Here is a 15,413-nt window from a genome sequence, read left to right as displayed (position 1 = left end):
CCCTCTTCTACCCTCCCTCACTATGTCTGCCTCCCTCTTCCACCCTCCCTCACTGTGTCTGCCTCCCTCTTCCACCCTCCCTCACTATGTCTGCCTCCCCCTTCCACCCTCCCTCACTATGTCTGCCTCCCTCTTCCACCCTCCCTCACTGTGTCTAACTTCCTCTTCTACCCTCCCTCACTATGTCTGCCTCCCTCTTCTACCCTCCCTCACTATGTCTGCCTCCCCCTTCCACCCTCCCTCACTGTCTGCCTCCCTCTTCCACCCTCCCTCACTGTGTCTGCCTCCCTCTTCTACCCTCCCTCACTATGTCTGCCTCCCTCTTCTACCCTCCCTCACTGTGTCTGCCTCCCCCTTCTACCCTCCCTCACTATGTCTGCCTCCCCCTTCCACCCTCCCTCACTGTGTCTGCCTCCCTCTTCCACCCTCCCTCACTGTGTCTGCCTCCCCCTTCCACCCTCCCTCACTATGTCTGCCTCCCTCTTCCACCCTCCCTCACTGTGTCTGCCTCCCTCTTCTACCCTCCCTTACTATGTCTGCCTCCCCCTTCTACCCTCCCTCACTATGTCTGCCTCCCTCTTCTACCCTCCCTCACTCTGTCTGCCTCCCCCTTCCACCCTCCCTCACTGTGTCTGCCTCCCTCTTCCACCCTCCCTCACTATGTCTGCCTCCCTCTTCCACCCTCCCTCACTATGTCTGCCTCCCTCTTCTACCCTCCCTCACTATGTCTGCCTCCCCCTTCTACCCTCCCTTACTGTCTGCCTCCCTCTTCCACCCTCCCTTACTGTCTGCCTCCCCCTTCCACCCTCCCTCACTCTGTCTGCCTCCCCCTTCCACCCTCCCTTACTGTCTGCCTCCCTCTTCCACCCTCCCTCACTGTGTCTGCCTCCCCCTTCCACCCTCCCTTACTGTGTCTGCCTCCCTCTTCCACCCTCCCTCACTGTGTCTGCCTCCCTCTTCCACCCTCCCTCACTCTGTCTGCCTCCCTCTTCCACCCTCCCTCACTGTGTCTGCCTCCCTCTTCCACCCTCCCTCACTGTGTCTGCCTCCCTCTTCCACCCTCCCTTACTGTCTGCCTCCCTCTTCCACCCTCCCTCACTGTGTCTGCCTCCCTCTTCCACCCTCCCTTACTGTCTGCCTCCCTCTTCTACCATCCCTTACTGTGTCTGTCTCCCCCTTCCACCCTCCCTCACTGTGTCTGCCTCCCTCTTCCACCCTCCCTCACTGTCTGCCTCCCCCTTCCACCCTCGCTCACTGTGTCTGCCTCCCCCTTCCACCCTCGCTCACTGTGTCTGTCTCCCCCTTCCACCCTCCCTCACTGTGTCTGCCTCCCCCTTCCACCCTCCCTCACTGTGTCTGCCTCCCCCTTCCACCCTCGCTCACTGTCTGCCTCCCCCTTCCACCCTCCCTCACTATGTCTGCCTCCCTCTTCCACCCTCCCTCACTATGTCTGCCTCCCCCTTCTACCCTCCCTCACTATGTCTGCCTCCCCCTTCCACCCTCCCTCACTATGTCTGCCTCCCTCTTCTACCCTCCCTCACTATGTCTGCCTCCCTCTTCTACCCTCCCTCACTATGTCTGCCTCCCCCTTCCACCCTCCCTCACTGTGTCTGCCTCCCCCTTCCACCCTCCCTCACTATGTCTGCCTCCCCCTTCCACCCTCCCTTACTGTCTGCCTCCCTCTTCCACCCTCCCTTACTGTCTGCCTCCCCCTTCTACCCTCCCTCATTCTGTCTGCCTCCCTCTTCCACCCTCCCTTACTATGTCTGCCTCCCTCTTCCACCCTCCCTCACTATGTCTGCCTCCCCCTTCTACCCTCCCTCACTGTGTCTGCCTCCCCCTTCCACCCTCCCTTACTATGTCTGCCTCCCTCTTCCACCCTCCCTTACTATGTCTGCCTCCCTCTTCTACCCTCCCTCACTATGTCTGCCTCCCTCTTCTACCCTCCCTCACTATGTCTGCCTCCCCCTTCTACCCTCCCTCACTGTGTCTGCCTCCCCCTTCCACCCTCCCTCACTGTGTCTGCCTCCCTCTTCCACCTTCCCTCACTATGTCTGCCTCCCTCTTCCACCCTCCCTCACTATGTCTGCCTCCCTCTTCCACCCTCCCTTACTGTCTGCCTCCCTCTTCCACCCTCCCTCACTGTGTCTGCCTCCCCCTTCCACCCTCCCTTACTGTCTGCCTCCCTCTTCCACCCTCCCTTACTGTCTGCCTCCCCCTTCCACCCTCCCTCACTCTGTCTGCCTCCCCCTTCCACCCTCCCTTACTGTCTGCCTCCCTCTTCCACCCTCCCTCACTGTGTCTGCCTCCCCCTTCCACCCTCCCTTACTGTCTGCCTCCCTCTTCCACCCTCCCTCACTGTGTCTGCCTCCCCCTTCCACCCTCCCTTACTGTCTGCCTCCCTCTTCCACCCTCCCTCACTGTGTCTGCCTCCCTCTTCCACCCTCCCTCACTGTGTCTGCCTCCCTCTTCCACCCTCCCTTACTGTCTGCCTCCCTCTTCTACCATCCCTTACTGTGTCTGTCTCCCCCTTCCACCCTCCCTCACTGTGTCTGCCTCCCTCTTCCACCCTCCCGCACTATGTCTGCCTCCCCCTTCCACCCTCGCTCACTGTCTGCCTCCCCCTTCCACCCTCCCTCACTATGTCTGCCTCCCCCTTCCACCCTCCCTCACTATGTCTGCCTCCCTCTTCCACCCTCCCTCACTATGTCTGCCTCCCTCTTCTACCCTCCCTCACTATGTCCGCATCCCTCTTCTACCCTCCCTCACTGTGTCTGCCTCCCCCTTCCACCCTCCCTCACTATGTCTGCCTCCCCCTTCCACCCTCCCTTACTGTCTGCCTCCCTCTTCCACCCTCCCTCACTGTGTCTGCCTCCCCCTTCCACCCTCCCTTACTGTCTGCCTCCCTCTTCCACCCTCCCTTACTGTCTGCCTCCCTCTTCCACCCTCCCTCACTATGTCTGCCTCCCCCTTCCACCCTCCCTCACTGTGTCTGCCTCCCCCTTCCACCCTCCCTTACTGTCTGCCTCCCTCTTCCACCTTCCCTCCCTTACTGTCTGCCTCCCTCTTCCACCCTCCCTCACTGTGTCTGCCTCCCTCTTCCACCCTCCCTTACTGTCTGCCTCCCTCTTCTACCATCCCTTACTGTGTCTGTCTCCCCCTTCCACCCTCCCTCACTGTGTCTGCCTCCCTCTTCCACCCTCCCGCACTGTGTCTGCCTCCCTCTTCCACCCCTCCCTCACTCTGTCTGCCTCCCCCTTCCACCCTCCCTCACTGTGTCTGCCTCCCTCTTCCACCTTCCCTCACTGTCTGCCTCCCCCTTCCACCCTCCCTCACTGTGTCTGCCTCCCTCTTCCACCCTCCCTAACTGTCTGCCTCCCTCTTCCACCCTCCCTCACTGTGTCTGCCTCCCTCTTCCACCCTCCCTTACTGTCTGCCTCCCTCTTCTACCATCCCTTACTGTGTCTGTCTCCCCCTTCCACCCTCCCTCACTGTGTCTGCCTCCCTCTTCCACCCTCCCGCACTATGTCTGCCTCCCCCTTCCACCCTCCCTCACTGTGTCTGCCTCCCTCTTCAACCCTCCCTCACTATGTCTGCCTCCCCCTTCCACCCTCCCTCACTATGTCTGCCTCCCCCTTCCACCCTCCCTCACTATGTCTGCCTCCCTCTTCTACCCTCCCTCACTATGTATGCCTCCCTCTTCTACCCTCCCTCACTATGTCTGCCTCCCCCTTCCACCCTCCCTCACTGTGTCTGCCTTCCTCTTCCACCCTCCCTCACTGTGTCTGCCTCCCTCTTCTACCCTCCCTCACTATGTCTGCCTCCCCCTTCCACCCTCCCTCACTGTGTCTGCCTCCCCCTTCTACCCTCCCTCACTATGTCTGCCTCCCTCTTCTACCCTCCCTCACTCTGTCTGCCTCCCCCTTCCACCCTCCCTTACTGTCTGCCTCCCTCTTCCACCCTCCCTCACTGTGTCTGCCTCCCCCTTCCACCCTCCCTTACTGTCTGCCTCCCTCTTCCACCCTCCCTTACTGTCTGCCTCCCCCTTCCACCCTCCCTCACTCTGTCTGCCTCCCCCTTCCACCCTCCCTTACTGTCTGCCTCCCTCTTCCACCCTCCCTCACTGTGTCTGCCTCCCCCTTCCACCCTCCCTTACTGTCTGCCTCCCTCTTCCACCCTCCCGCACTATGTCTGCCTCCCCCTTCCACCCTCCCTTACTGTCTGCCTCCCTCTTCCACCCTCCCGCACTATGTCTGCCTCCCCCTTCCACCCTCCCTTACTGTCTGCCTCCCTCTTCCACCCTCCCTCACTGTGTCTGCCTCCCCCTTCCACCCTCCCTTACTGTCTGCCTCCCCCTTCCACCCTCCCTTACTGTCTGCCTCCCCCTTCCACCCTCCCTTACTGTCTGCCTCCCCCTTCCACCCTCCCTTACTGTCTGCCTCCCTCTTCCACCCTCCCCACTGTGTCTGCCTCCCCCTTCCACCCTCCCTCACTATGTCTGCCTCCCCCTTCCACCCTCCCTCACTATGTCTGCCTCCCCCTTCCACCCTCCCTCACTGTCTGCCTCCCCCTTCCACCTTCCCTCACTGTCTGCCTCCCCCTTCCACCCTCCCTCACTATGTCTGCCTCCCTCTTCCACCCTCCCTTACTGTGTCTGCCTCCCTCTTCTACCCTCCCTTACTGTGTCTGCCTCCCCCTTCCACCCTCCCTCACTATGTCTGCCTCCCCCTTCCACCCTCCCTCACTGTCTGCCTCCCCCTTTTCACCCTCCCTCACTGTGTCTGCCTCCCCCTTCCACCCACCCTCACTGTGTCTGCCTCCCCCTTCCACCCTCCCTCACTGTGTCTGCCTCCCTCTTCTACCCTCCCTCACTATGTCTGCCTCCCCCTTCCACCCTCCCTCACTGTGTCTGCCTCCCTCTTCCACCCTCCCTCACTATGTCTGCCTCCCCCTTCCACCCTCCCTCACTGTGTCTGCCTCCCTCTTCCACCCTCCCTCACTATGTCTGCCTCCCCCTTCCACCCACCCTCACTGTGTCTGCCTCCCCCTTCCACCCTCCCTCACTGTGTCTGCCTCCCTCTTCTACCCTCCCTCACTATGTCTGCCTCCCCCTTCCACCCTCCCTCACTGTGTCTGCCTCCCTCTTCTACCCTCCCTCACTATGTCTGCCTCCCCCTTCCACCCTCCCTCACTGTGTCTGCCTCCCTCTTCTACCCTCCCTTACTGTCTGCCTCCCTCTTCTACCATCCCTTACTGTGTCTGCCTCCCCCTTCTACCCTCCCTCACTATGTCTGCCTCCCCCTTCCACCCTCGCTCACTGTCTGCCTCCCCCTTCCACCCTCCCTCACTATGTCTGCCTCCCCCTTCCACCTTCCCTCACTGTCTGCCTCCCCCTTCCACCTTCCCTCACTGTCTGCCTCCCCCTTCCACCTTCCCTCACTGTCTGCCTCCCTCTTCCACCCTCCCTCACTGTGTCTGCCTCCCTCTTCTACCCTCCCTTACTGTGTCTGCCTCCCCCTTCCACCCTCCCTCACTATGTCTGCCTCCCCCTTCCACCCTCCCTCACTGTCTGCCTCCCCCTTTTCACCCTCCCTCACTGTGTCTGCCTCCCCCTTCCACCCACCCTCCCTCACTGTGTCTGCCTCCCCCTTCCACCCTCCCTTACTGTCTGCCTCCCTCTTCTACCCTCCCTCACTATGTCTGCCTCCCCCTTTCACCCACCCTCACTGTGTCTGCCTCCCTCTTCTACCCTCCCTCACTGTGTCTGCCTCCCCCTTCCACCCACCCTCCCTCATTCTGTCTGCCTCCCCCTTCCACCCTCCCTCACTGTGTCTGCCTCCCCCTTCCACCTACCCTCACTGTGTCTGCCTCCCTCTTCCACCCTCCCTCACAATGTCTGCCTCCCTCTTCCACCCTCCCTCACTGTGTCTGCCTCCCCCTTCCACCTACCCTCACTGTGTCTGCCTCCCTCTTCCACCCTCCCTCACTGTGTCTGCCTCCCTCTTCCACCCTCCCTCACTCTGTCTGCCTCTCTCTTCCACCCTCCCTCACTGTGTCTGCCTCCCTCTTCCACCCTCCCTCACTCTGTCTGCCTTCCTCTTCCACCCTCCCTCACTCTGTCTGCCTTCCTCTTCCACCCTCCCTCACTATGTCTGCCTCCCCCTTCTACCCTCCCTCACTGTGTCTGCCTCCCTCTTCCACCCTCCCCCACTGTGTCTGCCTTCCTCTTCCACCCTCCCTCACTCTGTCTGCCTCCCTCTTCCACCCTCCCTCACTCTGTCTGCCTTCCTCTTCCACCCTCCCTCACTCTGTCTGCCTCCCCCTTCCACCCTCCCTCACTGTGTCTGCCTCTCTCTTCCACCCTCCCTCACTGTGTCTGCCTCCCTCTTCCACCCTCCCTTACTGTCTGCCTCCCTCTTCTACCCTCCCTTACTGTGTCTGTCTCCCCCTTCCACCCTCCCTCACTGTGTCTGCCTCCCCCTTCCACCCTCCCTCACTATGTCTGCCTCCCCCTTCCACCCTCGCTCACTGTCTGCCTCCCCCTTCCACCCTCCCTCACTATGTCTGCCTCCCCCTTCCACCTTCCCTCACTGTCTGCCTCCCCCTTCCACCTTCCCTCACTGTCTGCCTCCCCCTTCCACCCTCCCTCACTATGTCTGCCTCCCCCTTCCACCCTCCCTCACTATGTCTGCCTCCCCCTTCCACCCTCCCTCACTGTCTGCCTCCCCCTTTTCACCCTCCCTCACTGTGTCTGCCTCCCCCTTCCACCCACCCTCCCTCACTGTGTCTGCCTCCCTCTTCTACCCTCCCTCACTATGTCTGCCTCCCCCTTTCACCCACCCTCACTGTGTCTGCCTCCCTCTTCTACCCTCCCTCACTATGTCTGCCTCCCCCTTTTCACCCTCCCTCACTGTGTCTGCCTCCCCCTTCCACCCACCCTCCCTCACTGTGTCTGCCTCCCTCTTCTACCCTCCCTCACTATGTCTGCCTCCCCCTTTCACCCACCCTCACTGTGTCTGCCTCCCCCTTCCACCCACCCTCCCTCACTCTGTCTGCCTCCCCCTTCTACCCTCCCTCACTCTGTCTGCCTCCCCCTTCCACCCTCCCTCACTGTCTGCCTCCCTCTTCCACCCTCCCTTACTATGTCTGCCTCCCTCTTCCACCCACCCTCCCTGTGTCTGCCTCCCTCTTCCACCCTCCCTGTGTCTGCCTCCCTCTTCCACCCTCCCTCACTGTGTCTGCCTCTCTCTTCCACCCTCCCTCACTGTGTCTGCCTCCCCCTTCTACCCTCCCTCACTCTGTCTGCCTCCCCCTTCCACCCTCCCTCACTCTGTCTGCCTCTCTCTTCCACCTTCCCTCACTGTGTCTGCCTCTCTCTTCCACCCTCCCTCACTGTGTCTGCCTCCCCCTTCCACCCTCCCTCACTGTCTGCCTCCCTCTTCCACCCACCCTCCCTGTGTCTGCCTCCCTCTTCCACCCACCCTCCCTGTGTCTGCCTCCCTCTTCCACCCACCCTCCCTGTGTCTGCCTCCCTCTTCCATCCACCCTCACTGTGTGTAGGAAAGGCCAGGGGCTTCTTCAAGACAGGTGACATGGTGATCGTGGTGACCGGCTGGATCCCTGGTTCTGGTCACACTAACTAACATCATGAGGGCAGTTCACGTGCCCTAAACACTCTGTTCCTATTGGACACTACCACTGACTGACAGACAGGCCCACCAATCCTAAGTGGCACATAGCCTAACAGACACACTAACTGGAACGCTAACTACATAGATAGCATAGAACTAGAATGAATACATTTCCCTTATGTGGAGATGAAGTACATAAACAAAACAACAGTTTAGAGATTACGATGAAAAGTCTATATTTTTCCATGTTCCTTGAAAGTGATTTTAATGTAGTCAATGTTTTTGTGTGTTTATTCATTTCTGTCTTGCCTCTCCAAATAAAGCTTGGAGCATAACCTCATCATAACATGGTGTGACATCTGCCTCTCTCTCTCTCTCTCTCTCTCTGTCATTATGGAGTTCAGGCAGTGAATTATCTGGCAATTAACATGCAGTCCAACGAGCTACTATCTGCTAGTCCTCATTGCTAGGTTAGTTATAGCCGGTTATGACGATGACACGCATAACCAATCAATTACGGCGATATCTATGAGACATCAACATCTCCCCTTTTCTGAGAGAAATCCAAACTATACATCCTCTTTACCTAATACAAATATTCACCCTGTGGACCTTTTCAATACAAACTATTTGTATTTCAATAACATATATTTTTAGTAACATAGAAACATATGTTTCCTTTTTCTTTAACATCAACAATACACATAACTGTGTCAACTAGGACATGGGGGTGGACAGCCATTTGTCCACAGCAACATCAGGATCATTCTGCCCTGAAACAGTTGCTGTTCCTATACCTCTTTCTTTTTTCTTTTTTCTCAGGTGTCTCTGAACCTCAGCGGTAGTTTACCTCTCCACCTCTGGAGGTCATTCTCACCAGTTGGGGTGAGGCTGGCTGAGGTGGTGGACTGAGTGAGAGGATGGGAGTTGGATGGCTCACTGGTAGACTGGGTGACTCTTTTGTTGTTCTCTCTGGAGTAGGTGACTCTTTTGTTGTTCTCTCTGGAGTAGGTGACTCTTTTGTTGTTCTCTCTGGAGTAGTGACTCTGAAAAAGCCTGAAGGTGTGGCCTGTTTCTCTGAGCGATGGTGCCGCGTTCAGTTTCCACAGCGTAGGATCTCGGCTCTGGAGATTTGCTGATGACAACTGCTGGTGTTTTCCATCCTTTCTCTCCGTCCAGCTTGACTCTGACACTCTGTCCAGGGTGTAATTCCAGTAGGGGGCCTACTGTATGCCTCCTGTTATAGAAGAACTGGTAAGCTTGTTTGGCTTTCTGGTCCTTCTGTTTAACAGTGTTATGGCTGAAGCGTTTTAGTTGGAGTTTCCCATCCAGCACGGGGACCGTCGTCCGTATCTGACGTTCTGTCATGAGTTATGCTGGGCTTGCTCCTGTTGCGCTGATGGCTGTGGCTCGGTAGAACATCAGAGCCATGTGTGGGTCTGGTTGTTTAAGAATTTGATTAGCTGTCTGTACAGCTCTCTCCGCAGCTCAATTTGTCTGCAAAACATACTTCTTTATGAACTCCTTGAACACAGTGCAGACAAACTGAGTAGCGTTGTCGCTAACGAGCTCGGTAGGTATCCCCCATCTTACAAACATACCTTTGAGGAGGGTGATGACCTGCTGACTAGTGGTAGTGGGCAGGTGAGCTATTTCTATGTCCCTAGAATAGTATCCACCACTATGTGGTATTTCTAATGTCCCTTGAATAGTAGTCCACCACTATGTGGTATTTCTAATGTCCCTAGAATAGTATCCACCACCATGTGGTATTTCTATGTCCCTAGAATAGTATCCACCACTATGTGGTATTTCCAATGTCCCTAGAATAGTAGAACACCACTATGTGGTATTTCTAATGTCCCTAGAATAGTAGTCCACCACTATGTGGTATTTCTAATGTCCCTAGAATAGTAGTTCACCACTATGTGGTATTTCTAATGTCCCTAGAATAGTAGTCCACCACTATGTGATATTTCTATATCCCTAGAATAGTATCCACCACTATGTGGTATTTCTAATGTCCCTAGAATAGTAGTCCACCACTATGTGGTATTTCTAATGTCCCTAGAATAGTAGTCCACCACTATGTGATATTTCTATATCCCTAGAATAGTATCCACCACTATGTGGTATTTCTAATGTCCCTAGAATAGTAGTCCACCACTATGTGGTATTTCTAATGTCCCTGGAATAGTAGTCCACCACTATGTGGTATTTCTATATCCCTAGAATAGTAGTCCACCACTTTGTGGTATTTCTAATGTCCCTAGAATAGTAGTCACCAATATGTGGTATTTCTATATCCCTAGAATAGTAGTCTACCACCATGTGGTATTTCTATGTCCCTAGAATAGTAGTCCACCACTATGTGGTATTTCTAATGTCCCTAGAATAGTAGTCCACCACTATGTGATATTTCTATATCCCTAGAATAGTAGTCCACCACTATGTGGTATTTCTATATCCCTAGAATAGTAGTCCACCACTATGTGATATTTCTATATCCCTAGAATAGTAGTCCACCACTATGTGGTATTTCTATATCCCTAGAATAGTAGTCCACCACTATGTGGTATTTCTATATCCCTAGAATAGTAGTCCACCACTATGTGGTATTTCTATATCCCTAGAATAGTATCCACCACTATGTGATATTTCTATATCCCTAGAATAGTATCCACCACTATGTGATATTTCTATATCCCTAGAATAGTAGTCTACCACCATGTGGTATTTATATGTCCCTAGAATTGTAGTCCACCACTATGTGGTATTTCTATATCCCTAGAATAGTATCCACCACTATGTGATATTTCTATATCCCTAGAATAGTAGTCCACCACTATGTGGTATTTCTATATCCCTAGAATAGTAGTCCACCACTATGTGGTATTTATATGTCCCTAGAATAGTAGTTCACCACTATGTGGTATTTATATGTCCCTAGAATTGTAGTCCACCACTATGTGGTATTTCTATATCCCTAGAATAGTAGTCCACCACTATGTGGTATTTATATGTCCCTAGAATTGTAGTCCACCACTATGTGGTATTTCTATATCCCTAGAATAGTATCCACCACTATGTGATATTTCTATATCCCTAGAATAGTAGTCCACCACTATGTGGTATTTCTATATCCCTAGAATAGTAGTCCACCACTATGTGGTATTTATATGTCCCTAGAATAGTAGTTCACCACTATGTGGTATTTATATGTCCCTAGAATTGTAGTCCACCACTATGAGGTATTTCTTGCCCTCTAGCACACACAGGTCGGCTGCGATCTTCAGCCACGGACCCTTAGGTAAAGGTGTCATGACAAGTGGTTCTCTCTTTTGAGTTTGTTTGTTCTCTGTACAGAACCTGCATGACAGAACCTGCATGACATCACCTTTCTCGAGAAGTGGACGCTGATCTGCTCTGACTGGCGCAGGATTTGTGTTGTCCTCTCAAGTGTCAAGTCTGGCTCCAGCTGTAGCTTTTGTGAAGCTTTCTCTCTCTCTCTGTCTCTCTCTGTCTCTCTCTCTCTCTGTGACGCATTTAATGTACTGTGTGCATGGTCCCCATCCATCAAATCATGTTTTTATATTGATAGAGAAACAAATAATGAACTACAATTAAGCCATTTCAGTTGCCATTTATTACGGCAGTTGTCAGTCATATGCGGTGTGGAAATAGATAAGGCTTATCTCTGTCGCTGTGACTGGTGGAGATATTCGGTTTGACCGATGCCATTAGATGCTGAGTTTTCTGAGGTGCTTCAGCTGTGTCCTATATTGCACGGACTGAGATGACCCAGATCCGTGTGCACGGCGACTGCCCATAAACGAATTAACTGTCTCTCTTCTGTTTCTTATCTTCTCTCCCATGTCCCTTTTCTTCCTCTCGCTCTGTTGCTCCTTACGGGAAAATCCACTCAGAAATGGTCGTTAAGCATCATACGATGCATTTTGCATCATCAAGAGGATGTGGCAAGTGACAATTAGATTTTTGAAAGTCCTATATCTTGAAAATGTGATTTCTGACATGCAAAACACTTTAGGAATGTATCAACAGTGGACTAATGAAAAACAATATATATATTTTGGGTTGGATTTGTCCTTCAACGCACCTCTCTCTCTCTTTCTCTTTATTTCCCTCCCTCGCGCAATTCCCCGGTTGTATTAGGGTGGATGACGCGGCACCCATACCTGTGTTGTGTGCTTCTTGCGCCGGCTGGGCGTGCAGCCTGGTGAAGGGAGGGTGATGGGGATGCGGCTGCCATGGTAACACGCCGATTAGATTCAGACCTTTGTGTGTATTTATTTATTTAATATTTCATTTGCGTGCGTGCGTGCCTGAGAGGTGACGGGCGTTATGGAAGTCAGCCTGCAATTGGAATCAGACTATTAAGACTGGTGTCGCGTTCCTTTTGAGTTATGATTGGCCATAGAATTGCCTATTTAAACATTTGGCTATACCTTCTCAAGCTCAACAAGTTATTCCGGTTGGAACAGGACTTCATGGATATAATTCTTTCAAGTGCACTTAATTTCCTTGCATGGTTTTATTCATCAAGATTCGTTAAAAACATGTAAATGAAACGAAGGTTTTGTTAATCGTAAATTAATAGGATGGGCTCCAAAGATGTCGCTGTAACGGTCCAAGGATGTCATTGGGAGTGACTGGAGAAGTGGAAGAGGAGGGGAAACGCGTCTGAAATAGCAGAACATTTATCCTGGCGGGTTTGGAGACGTCACATATTCTGCACTTGCCCAGGTTGTCTGTTCTGTTTGTGTGTTTCCGAACTGAATTCCGAAAATAACCCTAATGCTGACGCTAACAGCTTGTCTTGTTTTACGTGCCCGGACAAAGGGAATATTATCGGGTGTTAGGCGAGTGTGGACTACATTGGGGGTACGACCACTTGCATATGTACTCTTGCTTATTTTCGTGTCTTTGTGTGTGTATCTTTGTCTGTGTTTGAAAGCGTGTTTCAGTATAAATCAGTGCGCCGGTGAGTCAGACTGTGTGCAAGTGTCTGTCTGTGTGTGTCTCGTGCCCGTTTGTGTCCGTTAAAACAAACCGATCCGTGCTGATGAGGCTCACGTGTACTTGTAATTCATAGGTAGCCAACCACCCAAAACTACCACCTCTCATCCACTGTCAAGATGAACTCTTACAGAATACTACCATGTGTCGATGAGAGCAAGAGGGAGACATATCCTTGACAACCAGAGAGGGAGGGTCAAAGAGCGACCTGCGTCATTATCCCTGAGAGAGAGACCAGGAATTAGGTGACAATATGCCTGTTGTCGAAACGCTGAGGGCAGCAATAGAAAGGAGAAGGTGGGCCTCAGGCCAGGAGAAGAAGGGAGGATGGAGAGATCTCGATGAAGAAAGCGAGCTGGGGAAAGGAGGAGATAAGTGAAAGCACTGCCATCATATTTTTGGAGTGACAAATCTATTGTCGTTTTTAAGTAGCAAACTCCCAGAGGTGGGGTTAGGATGCACAGATCAGTGGAGAGGAGACAGATCACTACAAGCCATTGGAGATTATAAAAAGTTGAGGTCAACTATTTAATCACCACCTTTCTCTTTCCCCAGACAGTCTTAGGTAGTAGCCTTTTATTGGGCTCCTAGTTGAACATTGACAGGACATATTGTCCCGTTTTGACAATCTGTTTCCAGAGTGAGAGTGACAGGTTATATTGATCTCCCTTTGCCCCCCTTCTCCCTGGTTAGGGGATGGATGGGGTGGCGGGAGGTGTTGGGCCCCCTGGCGGGAGCGAGGGTCGGCCGGGTCGTAGTGGAGGAGACTCTAAGAGGCGCAGTAAGGGCAGCCTGCCCTCCCCAGGGTACTGCCTCTCCCAGGCATCTCTGGAGGGTGACAGGTCAGGGGTCGAGGGGTCCGGTTCCGGAGGGGGGCGACGGCGCCTCTCCATCTTGAGTGCCACCCGAGACGGCCTCCCCTTCCATTCAGCGGGCACCCCGACCACCCCTGTCCCCCTGCCCCCTCCTCCAGCCCCCTTCTCCTCCGCACAGCAGCGTTCTGTTGGCTTTTCCTCGTCACGCGCTGCCCTTGCCTCCACTTCCTCCTCCACCGGCACCGGAGTGGTCGTCGTAGCGTTGGGCCCGGAAACCACGACAACCACGGCTTGTAACACCGTGGCGGGCACGTCGGAAATGGGGAGTCTGTCTGGGACGGGGGGCATGGGGGGGTTTGGGATGGGTCTGGACGGGGAGGACTACAGCTACTCCAACCAGTCCACCTTCATCCAGAGACAGTTTGGAGCCATGCTGCAGCCGGGGGTCAACAAGTTCAGCCTGCGCATGTTTGGGTCCCACAAGGCCGTGGCCATGGAGCAGGAGAGACTCAAATCAGCAGGGGAGTGGATCATACACCCCTACAGCGACTTCAGGTACGCACCATACACCCCTACAGCGACTTCAGGTACGCACCATACACCCCTACAGCGACTTCAGGTACGCACCATACACCCCTACAGCGACTTCAGGTACGCACCATACACCCCTACAGCGACTTCAGGTACGCACCATACACCCCTACAGATTCTTCAGGTACGCACCATACACCCCTACAGCGACTTCAGGTACGCACCATACACCCCTACATCGACTTCAGGTACGCACCATACACCCCTACAGCGACTTCAGGTACGCACCATACACCCCTACAGATTCTTCAGGTACGCACCATACACCCCTACAGCGACTTCAGGTACGCACCATACACCCCTACAGATTCTTCAGGTACGCACCATACACCCCTACAGCGACTTCAGGTACGCACCATACACCCCTACAGCGACTTCAGGTACGCACCATACACCCCTACAGCGACTTCAGGTACGCACCATACACCCCTACAGATTCTTCAGGTACGCACCATACACCCCTACAGCGACTTCAGGTACGCACCATACACCCCTACAGATTCTTCAGGTACGCACCATACACCCCTACAGCGACTTCAGGTGCGCATCATACACCCCTACAGCGACTTCAGGTACACACCATACATCCCTACAGCGACTTCAGGTACGCACCATACACCCCTACAGATACTTCAGGACTTCAGCGATCATGCACTCTGACAGTCACTTCAGGTCCACACAGACCATACAACCTTGCCAGGGGGGAGGGAGAGGGTGGGGGGGAGAGGCAGAGTGAGGGAGGGGAGAAGGAGTCTGGGTGTCTTTGGGTGTGAGAGAGACGAGGTGAAAGACACAGTGGGGCCATGACCCAGAGGGAGAATATGTCCATCCTCCTTCAGGTAAGAAAGAGAGGGAAGGAAGGAAGGAAGAGAGAAGAAGAAAATAGAGGAGTGATCAGGAGATGGAGAATAGAGGGGATGGATGGATGGATAAAGGGATGGTCAGAGGGAGAGAGAGATGTGTTGAGGATATATAAGACAGTGGAGGGAACAGGTCAGACAGAGTGTGGGTGAAACACCCTTACAGCAACGTCACTTCAGTAACCACAACACTATGAATAGAGGAAGAGAAGAGGGAGGGAGGGATGGAAAGAGAGAGGGGGGGAGAAAGAGGTGTGAAAGACAGGGCAGCATAGAGGGAGAGCATGTCACCCCTATCAAATCTCATGTAGGCTACTCCATTCCATCCATATCAATAAATAAAGGCTGTGTCTTCATTTGACCTCTATAGCCTCATCTCCTTGAGTCCTTTCCTTTCCCTCAGAACCACTGAAGAGATTTGACGAGGTTTCCACAGTTTATCAAGTCTTTCAGACCAGTGAAGGTGAGGCTAAGAAGGG

The 15,413-nt window shown here is 53.8% G+C and overlaps 1 protein-coding gene and 1 pseudogene across 1 annotated transcript in view; both read left to right on the top strand.

The window, feature by feature from the left end:
* The window catches only part of LOC129837100 (pyruvate kinase PKM-like), a 39,007-nt pseudogene extending 31,030 nt beyond the window's left edge, over positions 1-7,977 (top strand).
* A 3,448-nt stretch (positions 7,978-11,425) lies between these two features.
* Positions 11,426-15,413, top strand: part of LOC129837436 (potassium/sodium hyperpolarization-activated cyclic nucleotide-gated channel 4-like) — a gene marked incomplete in the record, with an annotated part of 28,879 nt that continues 24,891 nt past the window's right edge. Inside the window, 1 exon segment of the mRNA XM_055903587.1 lies at positions 11,426-14,038. Within this exon segment, the coding sequence (XP_055759562.1) occupies positions 13,365-14,038 (674 nt within the window).

The sequence above is a fragment of the Salvelinus fontinalis genome, chromosome 38 (genome assembly GCF_029448725.1).
Source record: "Salvelinus fontinalis isolate EN_2023a chromosome 38, ASM2944872v1, whole genome shotgun sequence".
Classification (NCBI taxonomy): domain Eukaryota; kingdom Metazoa; phylum Chordata; class Actinopteri; order Salmoniformes; family Salmonidae; genus Salvelinus; species Salvelinus fontinalis.
Note: the sequence above shows the minus strand (reverse complement) of the source record. Positions and strands in the feature narration are given on the sequence as shown.